Source organism: Chiloscyllium plagiosum, chromosome 36 (genome assembly GCF_004010195.1).
Source record: "Chiloscyllium plagiosum isolate BGI_BamShark_2017 chromosome 36, ASM401019v2, whole genome shotgun sequence".
NCBI classification, from domain to species: Eukaryota; Metazoa; Chordata; class Chondrichthyes; order Orectolobiformes; family Hemiscylliidae; genus Chiloscyllium; species Chiloscyllium plagiosum.
This window is the reverse complement of record NC_057745.1, coordinates 2,779,739-2,790,170: the sequence shown is the minus strand read 5'-3', so window position 1 is coordinate 2,790,170 and position 10,432 is coordinate 2,779,739. Positions and strand designations below refer to the sequence as shown.

The 10,432-nt window shown below is 44.3% G+C and overlaps 1 protein-coding gene across 18 annotated transcripts in view; it reads left to right on the top strand.

Moving 5' to 3' along the window:
• Nucleotides 1-462: 462 nt before the first annotated feature.
• The window catches only part of LOC122540892 (transducin-like enhancer protein 3), a 73,826-nt gene continuing 63,856 nt past the window's right edge, over nucleotides 463-10,432 (top strand). For all 18 annotated transcript variants that reach the window (XM_043677158.1, XM_043677155.1, XM_043677156.1 and 15 more), the window contains exons 1-4: nucleotides 463-1,172; nucleotides 1,347-1,444; nucleotides 1,800-1,863; nucleotides 2,482-2,526. In XM_043677158.1, the coding sequence (XP_043533093.1) occupies nucleotides 1,149-1,172; nucleotides 1,347-1,444; nucleotides 1,800-1,863; nucleotides 2,482-2,526 (231 nt within the window). In that variant the 5' untranslated portion in view covers nucleotides 463-1,148. The remainder of the gene's footprint in view (nucleotides 1,173-1,346; nucleotides 1,445-1,799; nucleotides 1,864-2,481; nucleotides 2,527-10,432) is intronic.

Sequence of the window (10,432 nt, the reverse complement as noted above, 5' to 3'; positions counted from 1 at the left end):
GACTGACAGGGACCGGGGACGCCAACCAATAGCGAGGCAGGACGCAACCGATTGGCCGGAGGAGCCCACCCCCCCCTCCGGGGATGAAGCTGAGCCCCACGTGGGGCGCGCGGTCTTCGGATTGGCTGAGGCCGGGCCCCGCGGAACGTTGGTTACTTTCCACCCAAATATGGTCAGGCTCTCGGGGCAGTTTCGGAGAAGGAGAAAGGAGAGAGAGAGAGAGAGAAAAAAATAGGAAAGCAAAGGAAGGGGAAGCCGCGTGGTGTGGATTGTGGCTCTGTCTGTGTGTGGCATTCCGTCTGATCGTTCCCAATTCGCAGGAAAAAGAATCCCTGTCTGTCGTCTTGCTACAAAACTGTAACAGTAACAAATATTGTTGCAAAATAGAATTGCAACTACAAGGTGGAGAGAGAGAGAGAGAAATCGGTTTGGGATTATGTCAATTGCAACAATCGCCGCGCATGATCTCTCCGTCGAGGCTTGCGGCTCTGGGATTCGCCGTCGCCCCGCAGCTCCGAGCCTCTCCCCTCGGCTGCTGAGCCGATCCTCCAGGAGGAGGACGGAGCTGGATCCCGGCACAAACTTCCAGATTGCCCGGCCGCACCTTCGCAAAAAAAAAGTGGACGCTATCGCCCTCCTCTTCTTCCTCCCCCCCCCCAATTTCTCTGCCTCCCTCCGGACCACGCTGCCATTCTGTTTTAGGAAACTGAATCGCGACTTTTCTGTCTCTCTCTGTGTGAAGAGAAGCTGATCCTTTTGTTTTTACAAAAAAAAACACATTGTGTCTTTGCTTTTCCCCCAACCCCCCACCTCAGCCGGAGTCGCTGCTGACTGACTGTTGTACCATGAGCTCCCTTAATCCAAACTGTGCTGTCGGAGCTCCCCTCGTCTTTTAGCACAAAGGGACTTTTTTTTTAAACAAAATCTCCTCGCCTGCAGCCCGGAGGACTTGCTGCTTTGTTGTGTAGCATTGGGAGTGGTTCTGATCGTGAGCGGCGTGGCCGTAGACTCTTCACAGCTTTTCTCTTGTGTTGTGGGCTTGCATCTTGTTCATCGATCGTTGGAATTGTATCTCCCTCTTCTCCCCCTCCCGTGGGGTTCTTTCCCCTTTTACCCCTTCCCCTAATCGGGGATACATTGTTTAAAAGATGTATCCTCAAGGCAGGCACCCGGTAAGTGTGTTTCACACTCTCTTTTGATACAAACAATCCTCTTAACTTGAATAGCGAGAGTTTTTGTTGTTGCTCTTAGACGTAACTAGCACCTGATTGCGCCGGTATCGAGTGAGTGGTGTTTGTTGATTCGGAGGTTTTGTTGTTTTTAAAAAATGCTGTTTGTACTTGCAGGCTCCTCATCAACCTGCTCAACCATTTAAATTCACCGTGGCGGAATCGTGCGACCGCATCAAGGAAGAATTTCAGTTCTTGCAAGCTCAGTATCACAGGTGGGTCAATTCGATGGTGTTTACGCTGAGTCGGTTCAAGAGAGGAAGCGATCAGAATCTAGTCCATCACCCCCTATCTCCCCCCAAAATCTATCTTTCAGCCTACACCACTTCCCCCTTCCATTTACAATTCACTAGACAATAAGCAGACTGTATTTTAAAGTGATAATATTGAGCAATAAAGCAGTGAGCAATTTATTTGCTTTGTTTAGGTTAGTAGATGCCATGTAAACAAGCTTTTAAATTATTCAGCGTGTGATGTCAGTTCATTGTTTGGTTAATGTGTTGACACAGTCTCGGTTCCCTGAACCCCTTGAAATTGATACTTTTTCCTCTACGGTTTCTTTTAATTCAGTTTAAAAATGGAATGTGATAAACTGGCAAACGAAAAAACAGAGATGCAGCGTCATTATGTTATGGTAAGTCTCTTTCTTTTACCCCCCCCCCCAAAAAAATATATTTCTGTCTCTCTTTTCAATCCGGGATGTTCCTGTGTTAATCCATGTGAATATTTGTCAGTAAATTTGTTGGCCCTCATTACGAGCTGATTAAAATAGGACATGACATAACCATTGACACCAACTCAATCAAACTTATTCAGTTGTCTGTTTTGCTAATTTCAAGATTTTAAATCATTGTGCTGGGGATTGTTGCTGAATTTGGGAAATACTTTTAAATTACAATCTAATGTTGAGTTGTAAGTAGTTAACCTCCCTTTTGTGGTGGAATAACACTAGTTACTAAACATTCGGCTCTCCTTTACATCTGAGTGAACAGTATTTGGATGATTTTCTTTTGAAAAGGTAAACATACTGTCCACGTGGTCTATGAGTGAACAATTTTATAATTTCCATCACCACAGCTGTTCATTAAAAGGAGGCAGTCAGAGATGGAAGCAGGAATCTTTAAAATCAAATTTAGGTGGAAATCAATTGATGGTACACAGAAAACAACAGACAAGTGGGAAATTTGCAGGGAGATTTTCAAACATCCCAAAATGTAAATTTAATGCATTGACAATTTTTTTATTGTTTCAGTATTACGAGATGTCTTATGGGTTGAATATTGAGATGCATAAGCAGGTAAGAACAATGTGGAAATGTTTCCTTTGGGATGGGAAGATGAATTGCTGTAATTTTGAGTATTGGCTGTGCATAAAACTGGTCCCCGTGATTTTACAGGTGGAGGGTTCGATTGGTCTTTGTGTGCCCTATTTCTGCAGGGGGAGTGAAATTTGGGGTTTGTTTTGAATAGTTTGGATATAGTTTTTTTTTGAGTTGTGAATGGCAGTTCCACTTTCTGCCACAAGTTGGGGCTGCAATCTGCTTCTGACTGATAACAGCTTCACTTTTTGAAGAGAACTCATTTTGCAGTGCTCCAATTCAAACATCAGTCAGTCCTGCTTTCCCAAGTAGCATTGTGTGCTACTAATTGGAGGTAATGTGAAACTTGGGTAATCAGTCAGGGACTTAAAGGGACAGGGCTCCTTTTGTCTCTCCCAAGCAGGCTTTGGAAGGGATCAGTCCCCACCTTACATATTCTTCTTTATAAAAGCTCAGCGATCCTTTCAATGTCAAAGGCATTTAAAATTAATGAGAGGATGTTCCATGAATAAAAAAAACAGCTTGTTTTGGGGGCAATTGTATTTGGCCTTTCCTCTCTCCACCTTTAAGGGAATTATAGTAAGTTTTTAAAAAATATCTTGTTTGTTTTCAATGGTGCTTGAGGAATTTCAGTCCAGTGATAAGTTGATACCTTGAAGCCAAGCAAAGAGAGGAGGTTCATGAGCAAAAAAAAAGCCAGGAATCCAAACTGAGATTCTTTTTTTCAATTTGCTTTGTTGAGTCTTTAAATGGGGAGTGTTCCATAGTGGTCCTATCTAAATGGTCAAGCCTCCAGTAATATTCAGGCGCTTGTTCAACTGCTCCCTTCCCTGACCTGTTCCACAACACTCTTGCTCTCTTTATGTATGCAAGCCCAAGGGCCGTAAAAGATTTTTTTTCTCTGCCCGTAGCTACCTGTAACTGTGCAGTTACAGACCTTTTATCCCTGTTGGCTCGGAATTTGACCAACCTTTAACTTGTTGATGCAGTGTATTCGCAAACCAGTGAATGTCAAATTAGTCCATTTGATTGTTTTCAATCTTGAGCATGTTTCCTGCCCTTTCTTGTGCAACAAGTTTATTGTCAGTTATGTTTGTCTCCAGTTTTCTCTGGTACCCGTCACTTTTTTAGCTTTTTTTTTTAAATGCTGTTTTTCCCTCTGGTACTGATCTGAAATGACTTCAAGGGAGAAATGAGTGCTGTGTTGGAATGTGACGTGTTCAGTGGATAAGATACTATCAGGGTGGGGCTGTGTGCCTGCTGGAGTGAAGATCACTAGATTGGAACAGATTCTGTTTTGGTTACCATTGATTTTGCTGTCATTGCTGTGGCGTTTTTATTTTTTGTCCAGCAGGGAGTTGCCTGGAGGACTGGCTGGATCTGCCACTGTATTGCTGATGATTCTTTCACCTGTTGGTTGGAATCTGTGGACCTTTTGAGGTTTACTGCACTGATGAGGATGCTTTCTTTTTTGTTTGAAGGATGGAGTCGTTCTTCCCAGAACTCTGGGCAAAATGTTTCCCTCTGTCAACGTTTTTTTTTGGGATGGGTGGCAGGGATGAAATAACAGATTATCCAGTTACTGGGAGCTTGTTTCATGTAAATCAGCTTCTGTGTTGTCAATGTTATGACAATGATTTATACTTTGCTGGCTTCCTGAGGTCATGGTACAGTAAAAACCATCGCAGGAATGCAAGCTCTCGTTCTCCGCAGAGCTGCCGATTTTTGGGAAATGTTTCGGTGGCTCCTGCTCTTTGATTTATTGACGTGTGTGCGGCTGCGGCTGGTGCAAGGCGGCCTGGGGTGCTGAGGCGAACAGTCTGACTCCTGATCGAGACTTTTTCAATTCAGCCCTTGGTGTGAATCGAGCAGAGTTTGTGGGTGTCTGTTCACTGACCACTTAGCGGCACGGTAACTCAGTGGTTAGCACTGCTACCTCAGACCCAAGAACCCAGGTTTGATTCCAGCCTCGGGCAACTGTCTGTGTGGAGTTCTGCCTGTGTCCACATGGGTTTCCTTCAGGTGCTCTGGTGTTCTCCCTCAGTCCAAAGATATGCAGGTTAGGTGAATAGGCTGTGCTAACTTGCCCATTGTGTTCAGGGCTGGTGCATTAGTAGTTGCATTAGTAAGGGGAAAATGTAGAATAATAGGGTTGGGGAATGGGTCTTGGTGGGATACTCTTTGGCGGATCGGTGTGGACTTGTTGGGCCCAAGGGCCTGTTTCCCCACTGTAGGGATTCTATGATTCTTGCTGCAGCCGTATCCTTGTAACTGTGAGAGACAATCTGGAGAGCAATTGCATTTTAAACATTGTTTTCACCTTCTGCAGATGTCAGTGAATTATTTACAACGTAACCGATTTGGAAGCGAACAAGACTGTGATAAATTTACTGGTTAGCCTCCTTTCACCAATTTTGCAAGTTAAACGATAAACATTGGCCTGTTCACCAGGAAGAACTCTGCCTCTCTATGAAAATAGCACCATGGGATCTTACCATTCACTTAAAGGACAGGCAGGGCTTTGGTTTGACTTTTGTGACTGAACGTCTGGCACACCCAGCAATGCAGCAGGCCCTCAGTCCTGATCCTCAAACTATTGGAGTATAGCAGAAATTCTACCTGGATCACAGTCATCCTTTTCAGAAAGGAACGTTGCTGTCTATTGCCTGGTCTGGCCTGCATGTGACTCCAGACTCTCGGCGAGCTGGTTAACTCCAGGTTTCCCTCTGAAATGGTCAAGCTGACCCCTCTGCTTTAGGGAGCTCAAGGACATTAAGGGACCGGCAATAAACTGCTTTCCATGTGCCCAAGAATGAAACTTTGAAAGGAAACCTTCCAGCTCAGAATTAAGGGTAGTATTGATCTTATTGCTTGTAAAATATGTGGTTTTGAGACTTTTTTTTTTCTCTTTCTTCTGGAATTCTTGATCAATGTTAGTGAGTTGGAACTTGGTGTCTATCTAGCTGCTGTGTTCTCAGTTTGAACAAGCACAGCAAGACTCTGTCTCTGGTTTCTTCGTGTTTAGTTTATTTGACTGTAGATGGGATGGGAGGCCTGTGTCAAGACCACAGTCTATGTGTTGTGATGTTTTGCGCATTCACAATCTCTCTAGTCGCAATGACCTTTACAGAATACGATTCATCCTTGTCCACATCCATTTCCACACACCGGCTTTCGGTTAGTATGGGGTTTATTGTTGGTAGATTTGTATTAATCAAGTGCAACCTGTTAGAGACCCTCAGTGGAACTGTTCCATTTTTTTCTCTCCACCTTTCCAAATTCTCTGAACTTGCCCCTTCCCTATTTTTTAACCTCCCAACCCCTCCGTCTCCCACCCCCCAGCAGCCCCTACATCCCTCCCCTGTCTCTGTCACCTCTCACCAGCCCTTGCCACTGAATATTTATATCTTTTGCCCTGTCTAAACAAAGCTTTCTTTGTAAAGATCAGGAAAACAATGAAGCAACTTTCAAGAATGACAAGATAATAATCCATTAGTCTTGTTCCTTTAACGGAGCTGAGAGATTTATTTTGAACAATAATAACGGCTGTACGTGATTTTGGCTTTTGCAGTGGTCCTCGCTGGTTGCTGTTTTGTGTTGGAGTGCAGAATAACTGAGCTAATGAGCTTTTGTATCACTGGAATTTCCCAGCCTGCAATTGGACTTGTGGCATGTTGTTTCCCAGCATATTGCCATGGTTACTGGAGGAGTGCATGCTGGGTGTTGTCTAACAGAAACAGTCACTTTTCAGTAAACACTAACACCCTGTTGTTGTAAGTGAAGAATTCTTTGTTAAGGGAGGTCTTGGATGGACAGTTGTTCAAAGGTCCATTGTTCAGTGTCTCTGGACCATTCCCATCCTTAGCCCAAACCTGGTGTTCACAGTTTGGGGACTTGACTGTGTCCGTTGGCCTGGGTCCTGATACAAAGAAAGGATGGAGTTGTACTGATTTGTCTCTTCCTGCTTTCCTCCAAAAGCAGGTTACTTGCAATTGAGCAGTACGTTTTCCAGCCTTTAGGACATCCAGCAGCGTAGAGAGAGAGAGCAGGAGAAGGCTATTTGGTCCCTCGAGCTTGCTCTGCCATTCTGTAAGATTTAAGGCCGATCTATTTGTGGTCTCTACTTCACACACCCACCTGCCCGTGATCACCTTTTTGACTTTTGTCTAGAATCCAGCTACCTCTGTCACCTTGATGTTCAACGATTCTGGCTCTATTTCCACAGAGTCATGAACCTCTGAGTCGAGCCCAGTTTCACCTCCCCTCCAACTTCAGTGAGAGATCCCTGTTTTTCTTTCTTGAACTGTGCCCTCCCTGATTCAGACTCTTCTCACAAGTGGGTCTTCTGTCTGTGCTTCACTTCCTTGCCCTGTTTCCCCTTGGATTCCAAAAATTCATCTCTGTATTGAAAATACCCAATGACTGGCTCTCCAGGGAGCAGCATTCCAAAGATTTGCACTCCTCTGTACACTGTTTAAAAATGATTGATCCCTCATTCTAAGATGTTCCTTTTTTATGCTTTTCTTTTTGGAAAATGTTTCAACTGGTGAATTTGAGTTTTTAGGTTGTGTAAGATGACACTCAGTCTAGATGTCAAAAAATTGCAGTGTGTGATGGATGAATCGAGTTTATCCCCTAATTCACTTTTTTTTTCCCCTGTGTTATTCTTTAAAGTATCTTGTGTTTTTATATCATACAATCCCTACATTGTGGAAACAGGCTGTTTGGCCCAACAAGTCCACACTGACCCTCTGAAGAGTATCCCACCCAGACCCATTCTTCTACCCTATAACTCTACATTTACCCCTGACTAATGCACTTAATCTGCACATACCTGGACACTATGGGCAATTTAGTATGGCCAATCCATTGTAATCTGCCACTCTTTGGATTGTGGGAGAAAACCCACAGAGACATGAGGAGAATATTCAAACTCCACACAGTCACCCGAGGCTGGAATCGAACCCAGGTCCATGGTGCTGTGAAGTAGCAGCGCTAACCACTGAGCCACCACGCGCTTCTATATATAATGGTCTGTTCAAATGTAGTCCCTGGGATGTAGGAATTGTCACATGTCTCCCAGCATTTATTGACCATCAGCCCGAGACTGACCGAGTTCTAGCATGTAGGAGCTGTAAGATCTCTATAACTTGGAGCATCTGAGACAGTGCATAGCATTTTATGTCCTTTCCAATCACTCAAACAACATTTTTGAAGTTCCCTTTTGTACAATATGAAGATGACATCCCATTGTTCTTTAGGGAAATTGGGGTCGCAGTTTCTCACAGTAAGATCCCATAAGAAGTTGTGAGCTGACTGTGGGGCAGGAACAACTTTTATCTGAATCTCTCTAGGAGGGATGAAGTTGGTACTGAGTTTGTTAAAATCCTTCCTACATCTTGACCCCATCTTCCAACTTAGAAGCATAAAACCAGAATCTCCTGAGCTGTTCGATTAAAATCTGGTAACTGATCTGTTGTTAATTGATAACTTTGAGGGAGGGATATTGGTTTGAACACTCCCACAGCTGGTGCCAGTGCCTTGATTTTACCTCCCACTGAGGGAACTGTGCCTCTGGCTCTGTGGTACTCCTTCAGTACTGCATCCCTGGTTCTGTTATACATGTGGTGCTCACATTGGGTGAGAACCTTCATTCCTAAGCCTTTACGAAACATAACAAACAGATGAGCAAAGATGAAAGTTTAAGGAAGACAGTGCAATTACGTTGCTGAGTGTTTATTCAGTTGGTGACCTGTTGGGGGTGGGATGGATTTGTGCCATGGTTACTCGTGGTGTTTGGCAGGGGGTGGTGTGTGTAGGGGATGGGGCAAAGAGAGAGTGGGTAAGTGCTACATGCAGCAAATTCCAAACTCCCCTTGGGTGCTGTTACTCTTTAGTGGTTTTGTTTAAATTGATCCCTCCCAGAGGCCTGCCTTTGTAATTCTAGCAGGATTACCCCAGGGGTTATCATGGGATACCTATGGCTTATCCTTGTAAACATCAACTTGCGTTTCAGTAGCACCATTTTTTTAAAAAGTAGCAATGAGTCCTGAAGTATATCACTGGAAACTGCTGAGTTGAGATGTTAGCATGTCTGAACAAATGTGTGGTGAATTTTTAAGGTGAGGAAGGAGAGGGTGGGAGGGAATTCCAGGGGTTGGACTGGTATCAGTGATTTCAGCCATTGATGGGATGATGAAGACTCGGTGAGACAGTGGTGTGAATTGGAAGGGCGCAGAGATTTAAGAGATGATGAGACAGGTTTTGAGGGTGGGGTGAAGCAGTGGGAGTAAGTTTGCAAACCATCCTGGAATCAAAGCAGCTGTCTGTGTAGTGGCGAGTGGGTTGGGGTAGGGCTGGTGAATATTTCAAGCAGTGTCCTATCTTCCAAACCTGTCTGTCTGACACCACATCAGGCATTCCTGATAAACCTCAGTGGGTCTGGCAGCATCTCTGGAGCAAAATCAGAGTCAATGTTTCGGGTCAAGTGACCCTCCCTCAGAGCTGTCCATTTCATTGTCCATCTGTGCTGAACCCTGACTCTGCCCAGGAAATGGAGTGCAGCCACTCTGCTGTTTTTCTACCTTGTGGGATGGTTTAGTTTGGAGCTTCGAGTGGGATCCGACATCTAGGGTTAGGGGGTGGGGTGGGGTGAGCACATTGATTGGTGTTAACCGCTTTGGGAGAGAGCATGAGCTAGTAACCAGGGCAGTGAGATGAGTGAAAATGCTCTTGAGTGGAATGTTGCCTAATCAGCTGGTGCTGATACATAGAGTCATAGATACTTTTTGGTAGTGGCCTGGAGCACGCAATAAAAAGCTTTGTGTACATTGTTCAACACCTGCCCTCTGTCGGTTTCTTCTCTCTCTTTTTCCCAAGCCTTGGTTCTCTGTGTTTTAAGCAGCAATTGTGATTCTTTGCCCTTCTCACATTACACGTAGATATTATAAGGTAAAAGTGCTGGCAAAGTTACTGCCTCTTAAACGCATCCTGCAACACTTTAAATAGTAACATCTTGTTCCCATTTTATATCCCAATCCTGCCCCAATAAAAAAAATTTACAGCAACAACACTTGCCTTTTTAAGTGGCACTTTGTTTGAATATAGTAGAGTCATAAGCATGGAAACATAGACCCTTCGGTCCAACCAGTCCATGTTGGACTATGTTCCCAAACTAAACTAGTCCCACTTGTCTGTGTTTGGCCCATATCCCTCCAAACCTTTCCTAGTCTCAACGTCTCAAATATTGTAACTGCCCCTGCATCCACCACTTCCTCTGGCAACTCATTCTACACGTGAATCACTTTTGGGGAAAAAAAAGTTGTCCATCATGTCTTTTTTTAAAATCTTTCTACTTTAAAATATGTCCCCATCAGGGGAAAAGACCCTCATCATTCACCTTATCTATGCACCTCAGTGATTTTATAAACCTCATGCTCCAGTGAAGAAAGGTTTCCAGCCTTTCCTTCGAACTCGAGTCTTCCCATTCGTGGCAACACCTGGTAAATCTTTTCAGAACCACCTCCAATTTAATATCCTTCCTATAGCAGGGTGACCAGAACTGCACACAGTACTCCAAAAGTGACCTCATCAACATGTACAACATGTTGAGGCACTCTGTAGGATTCCCATCCAACAAAGCTTGACATTGACGTAGGGCAAACGCCCCATATAATTCAGTCAAGGGGCATATCTTCCTGAATGTTTGATTTGAGATGATCTGGAGTGATTTCCAGAGTTTTAGCTCTCGGCAACTGAAGATGTGACTTCCAGTGGAGGGGCGATAAGAATCGAGACAGTCAAGAGATTGGATATGCCAAGAGATCTCTGGGCTGGAGAGGTTGATGTATCACTCTGACACCAAGAAGTAACTTTTCTGGTCGTG